Below are 20776 nucleotides of genomic sequence, written 5' to 3' on the forward strand. Positions count from 1 at the left end.
ATTAATATTCTTTTTTCGTGATAGCTCCTTAGAATCTGGTGACTTTTATATACATGGTGCTAGTAAATTTTTAGTTTTTCCTTCAGTTTCCTACTTGTTAACAGAGTCCCCTTCTAGTGGAGTGCGGTAGCTGTTAATGACAAATATAATCATAACAACAGGAACTAACAGCCTGAGAGTGAGAAAGAAGATAGGAAAACAATAAAATAAAATATAGACAAAAGTACTCAAAAACAGTGTGAATCCAGTTGCATTTAAGTAGGGACAGACACTTTGGAGAACTGTGATAGAGTGTTTTTCTTCCAGGTTTCTCTTTCCACTATTTTCTGAGTCCTTTCCCCTTGCTCTCAAAGGCTGCTATTTTCTTTTTTTCCTTTGTCCTTTCTGACTTTGTTCAAACTTATTCCCAGCTGATTGTAAATTGGAAAGGTTCTTATAAAATAAATTATATTGTAGTTTAAACATGTTTTCTTAATGTTCCATGTTGCTTCTTATTTTATTATTTTGGTTTTTCAGCATTGTGCAGTACTGCTTAATTGCTTTAACCATTTGGAAATGTGGTGAAGTAAATTATTTGTCATTGTTTCCTACCTAGAAATCTGAGTTTATTGTTCAAGAAAAATGCTTAACTGAGAGTTGTTTGTGATTGTTTTCTTAGTACATCCAAATAGTATCCAAATAATGGTTTGATTCCCAGTCACAAACCAAGTTCACTTTTCTAGCAAGCTGCGTGGACTGTAGATAGGCTTGCCTCAAACACCGAATTGTTGACATAATAGGGAAGATGACTTAGAAGATTAATTATTGGGTTAACAGTATATTGTTAGATATTTGGAAAAATAAATTCTTTCAGGGTATACTGTTTATGAATATACCATATTAAAGTAATTAAATCAGATTAATTTGAATAGCTCATGGGCATAACAAATCGTAGGCTGACATCTAGCCTCTGAGTCTTTTTAGACTTCATTATCTTCAGTACTTTAAGTACTAATATTTAAATGATCATGTTGCAGTACCTCAGCAGGAGAATTGAATATGAAGCTATGCTATTTACCAGCATTAGGCAATCTGAAAATGAATGAGTAAAAATGGCACAAAGGCAAAAGGATATTGGAACATACTTTCATTAATTTTTAAAAATTTGGTATTACAAATTTGTTTTATTTTCACTAACTTTTTTTAATTGTTAGAAGTTTGGTTGATGGTAAATATATGAAGAAGGATCATGAGCAGATGAGATTTGGATCATTTACTTTGTTTCTGGATGGGCAAGTAGCCAAAACCCCACCAAAAATGACTTCTCTGCTGATAGCTGGTCTACAGAGCATTGCTTAAATCCTTTGACAAAATTAATATTTCTATTTCCCCATTTCTGAAATTAGAACTTGAATTCTACTTATGAAAAGAGCTGAGTCTGTGGGGCAGTTTCTAGCTCACTAACCATCCAGTTCATTATCTTGCCACCCCTAACCCAGTTGTCAGACTAGAAGGGAGGGAGTGGTTACCTGTACACGGAGCCTTTAGTGGAATAAAAAGTACAAGGTGGGGTGAAAGGGGAACAGTATCTTCTGCATTTGATCATAGATGAAAAGGGAGAATGGGTTTTGTGTATTTCCCACTTCTGACTCAAAGTAACTCACCATTGGCATATTGTTCATTGTCAGCCTTGACCACTGGGCAGAGCAAATAAGGAGATGGGTTGAAGCTCACTGTTTCCAAGGAAACAGGAGTATTGCAGAAGTGCTTTCTGTGGGTTGAAGTCAGGAATGCTAAGAGAGAAGAGAACCTTTACCAAAAGCATGAATGTTTGAGTTACAAAGATAATTTAAAGACAAATATAAATATTTGTTAAGAATAGCTCATATTGGGGGCACCTGGGTGGCTCAGTTGTTAAGCTTCTGACTCTTGCTCTCAGCTCAGGTCTTGGTCTCAGGGTCGTGAGTTTAAGCCCTGCGTTGGTTGGGCTTCACACTGGGCGTGAAGCCTACTTTAAAACAATTTTCAAAAAGAATAGCCCAAACTGTATTTTTTACATTATTTCATTTGTGGGCATTTATGTCATACAGGTATATAGTCTCCTATTATATAAATGTGCTTAGTCAGAGAACAGATGTATGCAGTACTACATTCAAAGTTTACTTCAAGTTATTTATTATAGCTTTGTGAAGAAAGCTTAAATGATCATGTTTTAGTTCTTTTTATAAACAGATTAAGTATATGTATTGAAAATATAAAGCCTTTAATATATGGATTCAGCTCTTGTGCAGTATTTGGTTTTTGTTGTTTTTTTTTTTAAGCTGGTATTTTTGCCTCAAGGAAAATAACATTTGGAGCCACCTCTTTTTCATTTTCTTGGAGTCCCTTTCATTTCCCAAGTTATTCCTTAATAGAGTATTTTTGGGGTGAGGGTAGGAGTCTCAATTACATATTATAAAAAGTATTGGGAAAGTATTAAATGTTTGCCCCTTAGTCATTTTCAGATTGTCTCAAGGAAGCATTACAAAATTATCTTTCCCAATCTAATGGGAAAATCTGAAGTATAAAACAATGTGAACATATAGACAAGAGTTGAAAAGTTTCTTAGTGTTGTGTGGCATTCAGAGTGTTCCTAGGAACTCTGTTGGACTCTATTGCAAATCAAAATAAAGATAAATCCTGTCAGGCAAATGCGAATTTTGAAATCTAGCTGTTGGTACATTCATCGTTTTGACAGCATGAGTGTATTTTTCTCTGTTGTTATTCAGAAACAGATATACAGTTGGCCCTTAAACAACATGGCAGTTATGAGCACCGACCCCCATATAGTTTAAAATCCAGTATGACTTTTGATTCACCCAGAACTTAACTACTCATAGCTTACTGTTGACCAGAACCCATACCTATACCATAGTTGATTAATGTATATTTTGTGTGTGATGTCTATTATATGCTGAATTCTTAAAGTAAGCTAGAGAAAAGAAAATGTTACCAAGAAAATCATAAGGAAAAGAAAACACATTTACAGCACTGTGCTGTAAAAAACCTGTATATAAGTGGGCCATGTAGTTCAAAACCTGTGTTGTTCAAGGGTCAACTGTATCCTTATTTTTGTTGCTTTTTATTAATGCTCTGATTTTAACTAACTTTTCCCTGGTGGCCTCTTCATTTTAGTCTATATTTCAGAGAATTCGATTGTTGAAGCGTTTAGTTTGGATAATTTTTAAAAGTTGTTATGTGAAAATAAGATGGTTTAGGATGAACTTTTGGGGTTCAAATATACTTTAGTGCTCGTCACTTTATAGATGAGGTAACTGAATCCTAAAAGAGTTAAGTCACTTGCTGGTTAATGTGGTGTGAAACTCAGATCTCTTAAACCTTGGTCTCATGCTCCATATTTTTTGCTGATGAGTTTTAAAACTTTTGGGAAGAAATTTTGAAATCTCAAATTTTGTTCTTTTTGGGTAAATGATTCATTGAGTACAATAAGCAAGATCTAAAGCTTTTATTATTATTCCCATTTTAACTGTTTAGAAAATACTATTCAGTTAGTTGCTTCACAGTTTAGTTAATATTTTAGGGTACTTTGTATGTAACATCTTCTTATAAAAGCAGAAAAATGAGGATATTAAAAAGAAATAAAGGAACAATAAGATCTGAACTTTCAGAGTGCTGGATAAATTAATGGAAGAAAATAGTTTATCTACTTATAGCAGATCAAAACCAAGAGAGATTGGGGAAAATCTGGTTTAATGTCTTTATATTTAATTGGCAATTATGAAGAAGCATGTGTAATTACTCCTACTTATACTCTTATTACAGTTCTATTTAGAGAAGTTTGGTCTCAAGTGACAGAGTCCTATAACTGATAAAGGATCAGAATTGTAAGATTTATTTTTTTAAATTTTTTAATGTTTTATTTATTTCTGAGAGAGAGAGAGAGAGACAGCATGAGCAGGGGAGGGTCAGAGAGAGAGGGAGACACAGAATCTGAAACAGGCTCCAGGCTCTGAGCTAGCTCTCAGCACAGAGCCCGATGCGGGGCTCGAACCCACAAACCGTGAGATCATGACCTGAGCCTAAGTCTGACGCTTAACTGACTGAGCCACCCAGGCGCCCCAAGATTTATTTTGAAAACAATTAATTGAGAGATGGAGGAAGGGAATGGGAGAGAAAGGAGCCATCTCTGATGGCATTAAAGATTAATGAAGCATTGGCAAATAGGATTTCAGTAGAAGATTGAAATAAAAATAGTTATTGAAATTGAAATAGAAAACGGGTATTGAGCAAGGTGATATGGCTAATACTTCTTGAAGGCTTTCTAATAATATTCAGTGCCATTACCCAAAAATCTAACGATTCATTGAGGCCTGTTCATAATTCACTAAGTGGAATTATGTAGATGCAAAAACATGTGTTAGAGATAGAGCAGTGGTAAATTCTGAAATCATTTGGTACCTGGTAAGCAGAGATGTTTAATTGACAGAATGAATCACTCTTGAAATGGAAACTTAGAGGAATTAAGCAACGTAGCAATTATGTCTTCTGGATAGATTTCTGTTTGGGGAGAAGAAATTACAGAAAAAAATTTAAACAATTTATTTCCCAATTTAAGATGTTTCTTGAAATTGGGCCCTTTTAGAGAAGTATCTTCAGCATTTGAGACTTTCTACCCTTTTATCATTGCACAGAGTAACTTTTTCAACCCCTTCTGCATTTACACAGTGTATGTAGTGTTAAATTCGAACTTAAATGAAAGAGGAATTGCTGAGTCTTCAGTTTGGTCACTTGAGTATATTTATGTATAGATACACAAGACAACAGTTTTTCCAACATTATTTGGCTTTTCATCTATTCCTTTTCTGGTTTGTCACAAGCAGCCTAGTACATTAAATGATAATAAGAAAGCTTTACATGCGTATGCACATGCACGCACTTGCACACAGACACACTAAAAAATGGCAGCATTACTAAATTAATTTTTTTTTATTTCTGAGAAAGAGAGAGAGAGAGAGAGAGAGAATGACAGCGTGAGCAGGGGAGGGTTAGAGAGAGAGAGAGAGAGAGATACAGAATCTGATACAGGCTCCAGGCTCTGAGCTGGCTGTCAGCACAGAGCCCGACACGGGGCTTGAACCCACGAACCGTGAGATCATGACCTGAGCCGAAGTCGGATGCTTAACCAACTGAGCTACCCAGGCGCCCCCACCATTACTAAATTAAGTAACTCTAGCCACAAAATTGAATCACTATAGTCAGGTTTTTTTAATGTTTTATTTATGTTTGAGAGAGAGAGAATGCATGCGCATGAGTGGGCGAGGGGCTGAGAGAGAGGGAGACACAGAATATGAAGCAGGCTCCAGGCTCTGAGCTGCCATCACAGAGCCCAATGTGGAGCTTGAACTCACAGGGAAGTCATGACCTGAGCCAAAGTCAGACACTCAACTGACTGAGCCACCCAGGTACCCCCACTATGGTCAGTAAACTGACCATAGTGATTCAACTGGTAATACATAATTTACAAAGATTGACATAAAACAATCATCTATTTAGATATGTTTTTGTAAAAAGGAAATACATTAGCAGCATTTATATTTTCCGCAATCTCACGGTCTACAGACATGCAGACTAACTCTGGATCTATTTGCAGTGATGTAGTGTGTTGCCCTGCATTTCAGACACCAAAACCTACCTGGAAGCTAGGGGGTTCTTTTTATTTCATTATTATAAAATAACCAAAAATTTTAAAAAGGCATTAATTTTTACACCAGTAAGAAAAAACAAGTTTTTGCATTTACCTAACTTTTGATTGTCTAAAAAACATTTCAGCTTTTAGTCTTTCAACAAAGAAAGATAAAATGACAGATCATTGTGTCTTTTGCTTCTGTTCTCACATTTTACAAAGGTTTTTTCTTTTTTTGTCTTTTTAAAAATTTTACTGTTTAACACTATTCAAAAAATAGAGCATGCTCAGTTGAGCATGCAAATCTTAATCTCAGACTCATGAGTTTGAGCTCCACTTTGGGTATAGAGTTTACTTTTAAAAAAGTTGTAGGGAAATTAAACACACATATCACATAGTGTTCTTGAAAGATGAAAGAAAATCTTAGTTTATTAAAAAAAAAAAAAGACAGTAATGGTCTTCAGGATTGTTGGGTTCTTTGAGAGTGACTGGTAAGTAACATTCCTCTAACCAAGTTCTAAACTAGTTGGGAAATAAGATAAAACAGTAAAGCTGATAAGCCACATACCAGTAAATGATACAGGAGAATTTGGCTTATATCAAAGGGCAAGCTTTCTAATACTGAATCCTAGAGTTAGCTAGACTTGCCCACCCAGATATGGTCAATACAAGACTACCTCAGTTCTGTGTGTGGGTGAGAGGGAGCCTGTTTATGGAAAACTTCCTACATAGAGGGAAAGAACAGAATATATGTTCTCAGTAGGCAAGCAAACTGCCAGAAAGAGGGAAAGTAGCTGAGCTACTTATTTCTAGTTTCTCCTTTCAAACTCATGTCTGATTAAGTCCTTTCACCTCACCTGGAGAAATGAAGGAATAAAAGGAGGCTGGGGTAATGCTAGTGGCACTTCTCTATATTTAAAGGAACAGAAGAGTCTCCTCTGTTAAAGGGAAGAGAATGATTAGTACACAGGTCTCACAGTTGATTATGATAGTGCTGGCAATGTGTCGTATGCTGATGTCCTGAATGTCAGTTCTGGTTTTTTGTGTAGAAAGAAATCAGACCAGGATATTTTGGATGGGTAGAAAAATGACCTAAACCAGATAAAAACAGTATTAGAACTGAAGAGGAGAGGCAACAGAAGCGTTGCTATATGCATCAAACTAGTGTTCAATTAAATTTAATAATTATTAGTATTATCATGTGCCAAGCTTTATGCAAAGCCTAAGGTTAGAGTATAGAGCAAAACAGCCACAGTTTACATTGGATGCATCGTTAATTTTGGTGGTCATTTTGGGAGAAAAAAACACTTTTGTTAAATATATTACATTGTATGTAAATGAAGGGGACAACAGTTTTTGTGGGTATTTTTCATTGTTTTTCTGCATACTCTATAGCACCAAGTGTAGCCCTTCCTAAACTTGTGCTAGCCTTCTCAAAAAAAATATATATATATACACACACATATATATGTATATATGTCATGCAGAGTTGCAGAGTAGATTTAAGTTACCAGCTTCTATGTCATCTCAGGGAAAGACCTATTATTGCTGCAAGTATTTCTCTGGTTTCTCCTTGTCTGAATTTTTGTCATTACAACTTTACTCTTTGGGGTAAAGGATTGTAGAACTGCAGCCCAGTTTTATATGTTAGCAGGCAAACTCTCAAAATACAAAGTCTTTGCCCAGGGAAGGCATATAGAGAAAACTTGGAACAGTCATGATGAAATGGTCAAAGAGATCACTGAAGAAAAATTGGAGAACAGATTTGACATGTATAAGAAAACCATTAGATTGCATAGAAATGTGTGCCCCGTGAAGGAGATTGATTGTTCTAGTTGAAGAGTGTCAGACTGAATGGAAGTGGAGGTGTGCTTTGATAATCTTAAGGTAAGGAAAAAATATTTATAGTCATCTGGAATTAGTTTGAAGTGTTAAATTTTCTTCCTTTTAAGGTGACTTATATGGGATCTGGATTTGTTTTTACTATAATTCTAACATCACTATGCAAGCAGATTATGAACTGTACAAATTTCCTGTAATTCATGTTTTAGTATATGTGCTGCCGAAGCAAGCACCTGTAATTCATGTTTTGATGACTGTGAAACTAATCTATTCCAGGGTTTATATCCTAACTTTTCTTGCATGTCACTGCCATTGAAACTTGCATGAAAAACACTAACTGCCTTCTTTCTCTTCTCCCTGATTTGCTTCAAGGCTGCCAGACAGATCAAGGATAGGTATGGTATACAACCTACATTTTTATATGTGTCAATATTGAAGTCAGAAATGAAATTCAAGAACAATTTCTTACTAGACTTTTGTTGGTTATAATAAAAATATCTAATAGCTAAGTATAAAAAAAGGAAATGTTTTCTGCATATCTTCTGGATAAACAGTATATCAGCAAGATTAAAAAAATTGTTGTGGACAATTATGCACTTCCAAAAGAATTTCATTTCTGGTATAATATAGTTAGTTTTAGTATAGTTCTTTAATTACCTATGAATGGATGGGACCCATTTTGGATAATTAAAAATTATATATATGTTCCTGGAATGTATCTTTTTGTTCATAAATTTTATAATTATGTCTTATTTTCTGAGAAATCATAGCATTTTTTAATAGTCCTCAAGAGCTAAAGCTCTCCTACTTCACTGCTCTCCTGATTAACACCTTTGTATTCTCATTCCATCCTGTTCCTGGTGCCATCTCTTTGTATTTCTCATGCCACTCCTATCCAGTGTTTGGGAAGAGAAAATTAAAATGATGACTTTAAGAGGTCTTTCTCATTGGTAGAGACAGGATTAAGAAAGGTAATTTAGTACTTGCTGTAATGAATACACCAAAGGGCTAAAAGAGCTGCTGGCAGTTCTGGATTGGGTTACCACAGAAGGGAAGCTCTTTCTACCTAATCACTGCACATTGACTATAGTGAGATTATCACTTAAGGATTCTTCCTTTGAGGATTATGAAATTTGCTGAAAGGCATAGCTCTTTAAAGCACCACTCTGAATCCTAGATTAAATTATTTATTCTTCATCAGATAATTCACAAAATTATCATCATGGGTTGTGTGAAAACCACTATGTCTATTGTTAATCTGGGCTGAAGTCTTCTGTTTCTCTGATGGCCTGTTATTGGATTAGAGGCAAGACTTACATGGCAGTCTTAGGTTTGAGGTTTGTTGTGGATTTCTGGTTCTGGAAAGAAAGAAATCATAAAAGCGTGAGTCAAGTTAATTAGGTAGATACTTTGAGGAAATTGAAAGTGTTCATGCATATGTTTTGCAGTTATTTATTGTCTTTGCAAAAATAAAACTAAGGGGAAAGGATCCTTGTATCCAGCTTGTATTATAGGAAATAAACCAAGAAAGTTAAGGTGAATTAAAACAGTCCTAACCACATGGATCATGTAATGTAGAGAATTATCTAAGGATTTTAGATTGTTGTTTTGGGCTTTGAGACACAATTGTCCAAATTTATTCAGTTTAAAAATAAAAAATACGTTCAGTCTTTTGAAAGATTATAGCATTATTTTACATCTGTATTGATTTATGGAGACTGAAATCTTCATTGACTAGAAAATAAAGATTATTATTCTTGTTTTTTAGGTTTTGATAGACCTTTCTAACGTACTTTTGGGGGACATTCTTTTTCTTTGAGGCCATAGTGACTAAAATCAAGTTTTGTAGATAAAGTTTCAGATTTAAATTCCCTAAAATACTTCCAGATGTTTTTTAAACAGTTCTCAACAAACATTTAAGTAGGTTTAGAAAGCATCCAAGTACGTTCAAACCCATTTTTGATTCAGTGGTCATTTACTAAGTACCTATCTGAATGTAGCTCTTTCAGAAGTCTTCAAATTGAAAGATACTTGGGCTATAAAGAAAAAACTAATGGGGCACCTGGGTGGCTCAGCCACTTAAGCATCCAATTCTTGATTTTGGCTCATGTCATGATCTCACAGTCATAGGATTGAGCCCCTGTCAGGATCTGCGCTGGGCATGGATCCCACTTCAGATTCTTTCTCTCTCCCTCAGCCCTTCCCACTCACTCACATGCATATACTCTCTCTAAAAAAATAAAAGAACAAAATAAGACCAAGCGTTTGTTCCTAACTTGTTATTAATATAACCTGAAATTTAATTATTGAGAACCAACAGCTTAAAGTATGTGTGTGAAATAGTCAGCATTATGTTTGGTTTTCAGTGAGTTCCCTTCCCACTAAATTATATTTCACTATAGCAGATTCTTCTTGATCAATAAATCAGTTGTCATTGTTATTAACAAAGTGGTTACCTTCCTAGTTTTAAAAAAATAAAATAACTGAATACAGCATCAGTTTGACATTTTTTATCCCCAACTAACTGAAGATAGCAAGTTTGATATCTTTCATAACACATATCTTGGTAGGTTTGGCAGATTTGAATGACTAGGCCTAGGATTCCCTTTGTTTCTCAGCTCCATTTACTTCTTCTCCCAACTTGTGTACTAGGGGGACATCATCCATGAATAGTACTTTTGTGTTATTCTTTGACCAAAGATAATAAGGGGTGATACTTTGTGATACTTGTGGAAACTTACTGTAATATAAAAAATTAAAATTTGAGATAAAATGACAATTAATAGAATATGAAAATGTCTTTTAACCTCCAGTTTTAATTGACAGAACAGTTCCCCCATACTTTGAGTAAAATGAGGTCTGGTATGGACTCTTTCTTTTTTTGTTTTGTTTTTTATACCATATTCATCTAATAAATAATTTGTTGGAATATTATGTCCATGGCATATGGTTTCACTAGGCTGTTTCTCCTTGTATCCTTCTGTGTAGCTGATGTTGATACATCAGGGTGACAGCTACTAGCATGGTTTTCAAAATTGTGATTTCACATCTCTCCTTTCTCATCTATGGCCTATCTTTAGCAACTACCAGACTGCACAATATTTGGTCAGTGTACTTTTACTTTTATTTGAGGATACATGGAGTAGCTGTGACGACTGAGGAGAATGTACAGTTCATGATTTGGCACATGAAAAGGAGTGAGGTTGGCATCAGGAAGTCAGTGAGATTGAGTGTACAGAGGTTCAGATACCTGTTGGGCCTGCTAACGATGATTTTATATGGGATATTTTCTTTCAGATATTTTTATTCATGTGCAATTTTATAAAACTGTCTGGAGGAAAGTTGCTTTAAGTTATATTTGAATGTTTAAAATTAAAAACATTTTATAGTTTATTTAATTTTCAAAAACTCTAAGAACAAATTTCTTTTTAGCTTTGTTACCTTTGTTATAGTTTCTGAAATCACTAAAGTGAAATAAATTGTCTTTTCATTTATAAATTAAATATGGTATAATCCCCATTCTTTTATTTTTAAAAGTGTATTTTTGTTTACCATAGAGTAACAATGGCTGCAGCCTTTCGCCTTTCTTTGAAACCAAAGGTCAGTGACAACATGACTCATTTAATGGTGGATTTTTCTCAGGAAAGACAGATGCTGCAAACTTTAAAGTTTTTGCCAGGTAAGTATGTACATATATGTAAGGTGGTTTTTTGGTAATGAACTTTGAAATGTAAATATTAAAGAAGTATAGTGTGGATTTTTTAATCAGTGAATTTAATTCTTTAATCAGTGAATAATTAAATTTGTTAGTCTTTATTTTTAGAGAATTATTTCACTGGTAGTAAAAATTTTGTTTTGAGAATCTATCAGAGGGTATCTTTTATTGCTAGTTTGGCAGAGAGAAGCAATAATATCATGATGGTTAACAGTGGGTTTTAGGGCCAGACATAGATTTAAATCCTGGCTGCTATTTACTTACTGTGAACCTTCAACAAATTATTTAACTTGGCTTCATTTTTTTTCATCTTTAAAATGTGATGATATTCTTCTAGGGTTTGTGTAAGGATTAAATGAATTGAAATCTCTAACTCACTTGAAAATAGTACCTGGCACATAGTAAACACTTAATGCATATTAACTGTTGTCATTACTAGTATGGTTGTGGTTGTTGACTCAGATGAAATTTTATTTCCGGTAATAATATGTTAACATTGGCTTATTAAAATATTAATACGAGGATGTTTCAGTAGCCAAAATCATTTGAAATAGAGTCTCAAATTATTTTCCACATGTGTGAGAGAGCCAGCTAAGGACTTTTTGGTTAGTATTCTCTTTTTAGCTAACATCAAGTAATGGTGTTAGGCTGATAGCTAAAACAGTTTGGACATGGTAGATTGAAGGGACAAGTGCTTTTTTACTTACTTACAGGTGCTTTTTACTTACAGGTTCTAGTTAGAACTGGCCTTTATTTTTTGGAGGTTAGCTGTTTTTGATTAGAGAGTGTTGATTGTATAAAACCATTCTCTCAATATTTGGTCAGGGACTTTAAAATATGATTGCAAAAACAGATTAGTAGTCGTGAAACTATAATGACACTAATAAGGGTAGCATAAATGACAGTAAAACCTTGGATTGTGAGTAACTTGTTCTGCGAGTGTTCTGCAAATGAGCAAAGATTTCTAATAAATTTTAACTTGATAAATGAGAGATCTCTTGCAATACGAATAGTACATGACACCAAATGTCACATGTCACAGCTGAGCCAATGAGTCTTGAAATTCTCCTTGATCTACAAGTGCTTTAAATTACAAGCATGTTTCCAGAATAAATTATGCTTGCAAACCAAGGTTTTACTATATTAACTTGTGTGGAACAGGTCAGAAGTTCTAAGGAAGCTTATAGAAGCAAAAGATGAGAGAAGGAGCCATAGATGTAGAATAGAGGAAGAAAGTATACTTGTCAGTGGATATCTACGTGTAAATTGGCCTTTCAGAATTACTGTTGTCATTCACGCTTTTTTTAATTAAAAAATTTTTTTAATGTTTATTTTTGACAGAGAGCGAGCATGAGTTGGGGAGGGGCAGAGAGAGAGGGAGACACAGAATCTGAAGCAGGCTCCAGGCTCTCAGCTGTCAGCACAAAGCCTGGTGTAGGGCTTGAACTCAGAAATCATGAGATCATGACCTGAGCCGAAGTCAGACACTTAACTGACTGAGCCACACAGTTGCCCCAACACGCTACTTCTAAATTCAAAAGGAGAGTCAAGAGTGGTGGATTGTGAATGTACACATGAGTATTTTATTTTATTTTAAAAAAAAAAAACTACGAAAACCCAATCTTCTCACCATTCCTTTCCTTGGGTTTTCTGTAATGGTTTAACAGACCAAGGCCATGTGTACTGTATAGCCAAGTAGATTATATGCACAGTTAGGATTTCCTCTTTTGACAAACTGTTAAGACAGTCTAAAACTGTGAGGTATAATAAAAAAATAAAAATCATTTTGTGGAGAAGTTTCATCTCTAAGGAAAAATGTAGGTTATTAAAATTTATGAAAGATGAATTCATATCACTAATTTTTTATTCTGCTACAGCATAAAAATTACTCATAAGGTGGAATCAGATTAGAAAAACAAATATCTCATCCCTTAAGAATCTATTCCATAAACACCACAAAAGTCAACTCTACATTGTAGTATGTATAGTAACATGAGTTGTGGACTTACTTGAGTCTCAAAAATGGACGTGATGATGATGAATGATAATAATTACAGTCATTTTCTTCTACTCTAAGCTATTTTTTACACATCAAAACTTAAGGATTTATATTCTCTCTGAGCTACAGAGAAAAGATTGTCTATGGCAATGTTGATGCCACTTGTCCTTTTATATTTATGTGCAGAGAAAAACTTAGTAAAATTCTTGATCCACTTTCCACACTATTGCCAGTTAACTGTTACTTTATGGAAATTGCTGTGAATTGCTCTGCATTCCCATTTCCAAAGAGAGTTCTGCGTTTCCTAAGTAATATTTTATGTTACAAATGTACCACCTTTCATCTTTCCATGAAGTTTTATCCTTTATTTGATGAATGCTTTTCTTACTTCTGTATAGAGTCTTGGATGAATTTTCCACATATTAGACCCAAGTCAACTTTAATTTGACATACCACTCATAAATTAACTAAATTTTCTTTCTCCTCCCATGTATCACCGCTGTCTTGGATTTTTTGCCTCTCTGAGCAGTTTGCTCTCTTTTGGGGGCCATTATTCACAAGAAAGAAGTATCTACTTGCCAGTACATTCTTACTGTGAGGGCAGCTGAATTAAGATGTAAATCGTAAGGAGTCAGTTGGGCCTCCTTACAAGCTAAATGATTCTTGCTTTATATCAGCCTCTTGGATTACAAAAATTACAGGTTTTTGACTCCGCAAAATTATGAGATTGCTACATGCCATAGGCCTTTACATTTCCTCACATTTAGGCAGTGCAGAGCATATTAAATTCATAAATGCCTGTGGTTTATTCTCTTGACAATGACTAGTAGTCTTTGCCATATAGCTTATGTTCCAGTAATAGAGATTAACATGTTATGTATTATAGAGACAAGAACCCTACAAAACAGATGAAGGAAATTAACCATAATGGCAGATGATAAATACTTATTTGATTTTCTTTTGTCTTACTAATAAGATATATCAGATTCCAAATATTTATTGTACAGTTACATAAAAGAGTTGAATTTTGGAGACTATAATTAACAGAGATCAGTTGTCCCACTTCTCTCTCTCTTCCTCCTTTTTTATTAGTTAGGCTTGAATATTTAAAATTTATATCAAAATCCTTTTTAAAATTTTTTTAACGTTTATTTATTTTTGAGAGAGAAAGAGCAGTGGGGGAGGGGCAGAGGGAGAGGGAGACACAGAATCTGAAGCAGGCTCTAGTCTCTGAGCTGTCAGCACAGAGCCCGACATGAGGCTAGAACCTCTGAACCGTAATATTGTGACCTGAGCCAAAGTCAGGTGCTTAACTGACTGAGCCACCCAAGCATCCCTGCAATTCTTTTATAAACAAGATTTTAAAAATGCATAGAAAATATCTTAAATTATTGTAATCATTGGTTTCAAGGCAAGTTAATCTATTTTGTCAATAGTGATTTAATCTTTATTCTCCAGCTGTTTGAAATAGCAGATTAAAAAATATGTGTTGAGAAGTAACAAGTCATTGTGGATTCTTTATCCTTAGCATGTTTGAATTGCTTTTTGCCAAATAGGTTTTTAATAAACTTTGAATACGTCTGTGAAAGGACTTTGAAACATGAATTTTTAAATGAAACTTTGAAAAATAGTTATTTTGCATTTATAGGGTATCCTTTCTCTTAGCCTGATTCAATGGAACCATTCACAAGTAACTTGAAAAAAGCAGTTTGAATGACAAACATGAATATTGGATTAGTACTGTAATAACTGAGAAATGAGCCTGCTTTTTTATTTTTTTCTGTCAGTTCCTAAAGCTCCAGAGATAGATCCTGTAGAGTGTTTGGTGGCTGACAATTCTGTAACAGTGGCTTGGAGAATGCCAGAAGAAGATAATAAAATTGATCATTTTATCCTGGAATATCGGAAAACTAATTTTGACGGACTTCCACGTGTAAAGGATGAGCGATGCTGGGAGATAATTGATAATATTAAGAGTACTGAATATACACTATCAGGTATATGACTGCATTTCATGAATTTCATTCTCAGAAAGTAAATGTAATTGTGAAAAATATTTTGAGATACTTTAAATATTTTTTAAAAGTTTTATTTATCTTTTTGAGAGAGCAGGAGAGCACTCATGAGCTCACAAGATAGGTGCAGAGGGAATCCCAAGCAGGCCCCATGCTGTTAGCAGAGAGCCTGATGCGGGGCTCAAACCCACAAACCTGAGATGGAATCAAGGGTAGGATGCTACCCAGGTGCCCCTAGAGTTACTTTAAAAGATAAAATTAAGTTTCTTAGCCAAGCTTTTTCTATATTCATTATAGAAGTGAATTTCTCTTAAAATATTAAGAAAACTTTCATTTTAGTTACTTCCTGATACTTGCATTTTGATAAAATAATGTATGTAAAACAAACATGAAGGAGTGTTCTGGAAACTATTTCAGAATAACATTAATTTTAACCTTGGTTTTTTAACAATAAAAAAGCTGTCAGTTTTTTAGGTGTATACACTACCCCTGCATTTCAATGGTTCTGTAAATACTGTTGCTTTTACCTTTTTATGATTATCTTCACAGTAATACTTATGAAGCTGTGACTTGGTATTAGAAATTTGTGTGTTAGCCTTTTCTTTCAAAAGTTGCCTCTTTGTATAGGGGACTTTGGGTATTTGAATCGCCAGATATTTCTGGAGTTGTTCAACACTTGCTATGCCATTAGCAGTAACATAACCATTATTGAGCACTTACCATTTGTCAGGAGATGGGCTGAAGTGTGTTACACAGTACATCTCATTTAATCAGTATAGTACATCCATTTAATCTTTATAGTTGTGAGGTTGGTTTTATCATTTTTATTTTACAGATACAAAAACTTGTTCTGTCAACTTAGTTGTTGATGGTCCCTTGGCTAGTAATTTTTGAACTGAGATTTTAAAGATTTTATTATTTTTTAAAAGTAATCTCTACACCCAGTGTGGGGCTTGAATTTAGAACCCCAAGAACCAGAGTCACATGCTCTGCTGATTGAGCCAGCCAGGCACCCTGTGGATTGAGATTTTAATCTAGACTTGACTAACTTCAGAGTTTTACTGTTAATCCCTATGCTTTACTTTCTCTTTAAATTCATTTTCTCTTTAAAATACTTTAGGCTGTCTTCTTTCCAGAAATTGAATGTTATTTTAAATTGTAGGGGCGCCTGGGTGGCTCAGTGGGGGTTAAGTGTCCGACTTCCACTCACATCATGATCTCACAGTTCGTGAGTTTGAGCTCCACGTCTGACTCTGTGCTGATTGCTCAGAGCCTGGAGCCTGCTTCAGATTCTTTGTCTCCCTCTCTCTCGGCCCCTCCCCCGCTTATGCTCTGTTGCTCTCAAAAAGAAATAAAACATTTTTAAAAATTAAAAAAATAAATTATAGCATTTCTCATTGAATGAAACATTACTTTTAACTTGAGAGTACCTTTTTATCACTAGATTTAAAAAAACACATTGATTAAACTGTATTATTTATTTCTTTTGAAGCAAGTAAGAAATAAATCATGATTCCTCTTGGCATTACCACTGTTTTAACATAAATTTATATTCTTCTGGAGTAAAGAGACAGTTCTAAAGAGGGAATATGTCTGTTTGAAGGTTCATACTCCTACTTTGGGAGTAGATCCCTTTAATTTTCATATCTGAAAAATATTTTCAATTTTTTCAGGCTTAAAGTTTGATTCAAAGTATATGAATTTCAGAGTACGAGCTTGTAACAAAGCTGTAGCTGGAGAGTATTCTGATCCAGTGACTCTAGAGACCAAAGGTAAGATTGTAGAGACCAAAGGTAAGATTGTAGATATTTACACAGCATAAAACAAAACTTAACATCTGACGTTATTCAAGACTGTGACAGGAAACATTTCATGTATGGTAGCATTTCTTCCCCATGGTGCATGTGTGCACATACATACTTGGAATTCTCAGTAGTAGGAATTTTAAGATGGGGAAATTAGGACTATACTATTAGTTTCTACTAGTTCTTCTTTTATGATGGTATTCAAATGGGTAAAGTAGACTGAGATGATGACATTGTGTTCTGTGGTGGGGCGCTTTATAAACTGCAGTCTAGTATAAATACATAGGCATCAATGAGATTTGCCCACAGATTTCTCAGGGAATGGATTATGGCTCAATAATGGGGAAGTACCATTTCAGTTTAGTTCAGGTACTCTCTGTTTTCTTAAACTTTATTGTAGAAAATAACATTTGTATGTTTTATTAATGTGTACAAAGCACTCTCACACTTCTCTGTTTGATCATTAAAACCATCTTAGGAGACCAGTAGTTTAAATATTACTGATACCCATTTTGCAGATGAAGAAAGTTTACATATGTTAAATGACTTGCCCACAATCCCTACAACTAACTTGGAAAGATGTAAAGAATTCTGTGCCAGCCCTTATTGTGGGGCTGGAGCTAATTTGGATTTAGTTAAAACTCTCTAGAATAACATATTTCAACATGGAAGATTTTTGAAGTGTTTACCATTTGGAAGGCCATAATGCTAGAGATCTTGTCAGTTGTGAGATGATAATTGACTAGATTTACCTCAAGAAACCGATTCTACACACTGTTGAGGTACTTGGGCCTTCAAGTGTTCCACTGACCTTTAGTTCATATAGCATTTGAATAGGTTTGCATGCCAGAGTTTGATACGATTTCAAAGTGATATGAAAATATTATATCAGAATAAAACAAAATATGAGGCCTGTAAGTTATTATACAGGACAAATTCAAAAGAAAGTGTTTGCATCACAAAGGTAAAAAAAACTCCCTAAACTGAGTAATTTTTTTTTTGGATTAGCAAATGTTTTTATTGAATAATTATAGATAACTTAGCCAAGAAATGGTTACTTTGAATTATTTGTTACTGAGATGTGACTGTGATTTCTTTAGAGATTTGAACCATTTTGAAGTATAGTTATAGGTACATTATCTTTTATATTTTATACATAACTTGAACTGTTTGAGCCCTTGTCAGGTAAAACTGCATTATTACTATTATTCTCCCTCAGGAGTATTGTATCTTTTTATTTCTTTTGTTCCTTCTCCTTTACCCTTTATATTTAGTCACCAGACTTGGACCTGTACATTTCTATGCAAAGTCTACAGATTCAGGAGAATGAATAGCTGGCTTTAAGTTTCCTTGGAGCTGGGCTGGCTGGTCCAGTTGGCAGTGTCTGGATCTTAGCAGTCAAATTCTTGGTCTTAGTGTTTGTAGAGTTGATTTTAGTCTTTTCAGGAGTTCTAACTGTGGGGTAAACCCCCTGGGGTGGGGACCCCACTCAACCCTGAGGCCCACTAAACATTTAATTCTGACCTTCAGGGAGACCCAGAACACAATTAGTCTCTTAAATGGCGACAGGTCACAGCTTCTCCAAGGGCTGTTCCATCCCCCTGGAGAGGTAACTAATGAGGCAAGAGCTCCAGAGGAAAAGTGCAGATCTTAAAAAATGACATGTTGAACAATTGCTTACTAATTTTTTTTTTTTTTTTTGGCTTGCTGTAATGCTTTTTGACCAACCGTCGAAATACAGGTATGGAACAGAGAACTGGAGGAAAAGGGAGAGAGATGGAAATTAAATAGTTGAAGCCTACCAGAATTTGATATCTTGCCTCTTTAATGGTGCTTGATATGGGAAATAGTGAACATTATTAATGTCTGTCTCCAATGTATGTAGCACTGTTCCTTGCCATTGGAATTGTCATATGATGAGTAATCTAAGTTCTTATTAACAGGATTTTTATGTGGTTTATCCCTTCTTTGTAAAGGTAAATGATAAGATACTAATCACAAATTACTCTCTAGTTTCAAATGATAGTGGCTATGATATAATTTTAGAGTACCAAGAAAGCAGCCACCAATACAAATACATGAAACATAATGGTACTTTGGTTTTTTGGTACTTTGGTTTCTTAAACATTTAAAGATACGGAAACTAATTCCTAGTTCTATTATAGAGATGATATGAGAGGCAGCACTGATGTTTAAGACCTCACTTTTGAGGACTGATATTTTTTGCTTTTAAACTACACAGCATCCCTGTTAGCTTAGAGAGGCTCTATGACTTCGTTGAGGTCCCAGAAAGGGTATAGTGTCCAAAACAAAACAAAAAACAAAACAAAACATAAAAGGGAGAGAGAGATTAAAGATTGTACCCCTGGGATGGAAGCTCATGCCTATCTGTCTGCATGCTGTGTGGTATTTAGTAAGCCTAGTCTTAGGTGGCTTGGAGGGGACACCTTTTCTTGCTATCATGACCCCACCTTTCTTCATCATATTAAACATTAGGGAACAGCCTTAGGATTTTTTTCTTGTTTTTCTTTTTTAACAGCCTTAGGATTTTAACAAGTAGCTGAGAATTGATGTCACCTTAGAGTTATAATTTACTTTTTCCTTCTGTCCAGAGTAGGTACCCTCACATGTATTACCTAATAGCTAATATAGAGGTTAATTAACCCTGTTTTTTCAAATTAAATTTTTTTTTTTTTTGGTTAGTATTTCCTACACACAACATGAGGTTTAAACTCATGACCCCCAAGATCGAGCTTCATGCTCTTCTCACAGAACCAGTCTGGTGCCCCAANTTTTGAGCTCCGTGTTGAGTACAGAGATTACTTAAAAATAAAATCTTGATATGATTCCATTTTCTCTCATTCTTTTTTTTTTTTTTTTTTTTTTAGTTTATTTATTTTTTGAGAGTACATTGAACATGTGGAGGAGGGGCAGAGAGAGAGAGAGAGAGAGAGAGAGAATTCCAAGCAGGCTCTGCACAGTCAGCATGGAGGCCAATGTGGCCATGAGATCATAATGTGAGCTGAAATCAGGAGTCAGATGCTTAACTAACTGAGGCACCCAGACTCCACAGCCCAACCTTGTTTTCGTGAGGCATTTCATTCTTGGTATAGGATCTCAAGTTTGCTTAATCCTAACTTTTTAGTAACTTACCTATGAGGTAACTATTAGGTTCTTTTTTAGTAACCTGCTTGTTAAGGAATTTTGTATTAATTTTTACTGAAAGACTGTATTTATTTCTGTAAGTTCGTTTCTGTTTACATGAAAATTTTGAAAAGCTAATAACTTATATAGTATGACATACTAGAAGCAGTATGGTCAGTAAATTTGTATTTACAATGTTATTTTATAAATAAAGACAATGAACAATGGGTCAGATGCATAGCTGAAAATGAAGTACACTTTACAGAACAGTGAAGGAAAAAAATTTAATTTACAGGGTAACATTAGGCTCTTTATATGAATACTTTGTTATTTGATGATGCATATTTCACACAGACACATTGAAGCTTTGGCTAAATCAAGTAATATCCTTAAGTGAAATGGGGTTGTAAAGGAAATATCCACTTCAGTGAGTAATTACCAGAAATTTGAACTTTTAAAAATAAAAAAAATTTTTTTTACATTTCTTTATTTTTGAGAGACAGAGTGAGACACAGTGTGAGCGGGGGAGGGGCAGAGAGAGAAGGAGACACAGAATCCGAAACAGGCTCCAGGCTCTGAGCAAGCGTTCAGCAC

General features: G+C 34.7%; 1 protein-coding gene across 3 annotated transcripts in view; it reads left to right on the forward strand.

Annotated features, from left to right (window-relative positions):
- The window catches only part of FSD1L (fibronectin type III and SPRY domain containing 1 like), a 65023-nt gene that overhangs the window by 28076 nt on the left and 16171 nt on the right, over nt 1-20776 (forward strand). For all 3 annotated transcript variants that reach the window (XR_013336448.1, XM_077769826.1, XM_077769827.1), the window contains exons 5-8: nt 7877-7899; nt 11062-11183; nt 15006-15215; nt 16907-17005. Coding sequence is in view for 2 of the 3 variants with exons in the window: in XM_077769826.1 (XP_077625952.1) it covers nt 7877-7899; nt 11062-11183; nt 15006-15215; nt 16907-17005 (454 nt within the window). In the remaining variant the exon portion in view is untranslated. The remainder of the gene's footprint in view (nt 1-7876; nt 7900-11061; nt 11184-15005; nt 15216-16906; nt 17006-20776) is intronic.

The sequence above is a fragment of the Crocuta crocuta genome, unplaced genomic scaffold (genome assembly GCF_008692635.1).
Source record: "Crocuta crocuta isolate KB4526 unplaced genomic scaffold, BGI_CrCroc_1.0 scaffold95, whole genome shotgun sequence".
NCBI lineage: Eukaryota > Metazoa > Chordata > Mammalia > Carnivora > Hyaenidae > Crocuta > Crocuta crocuta.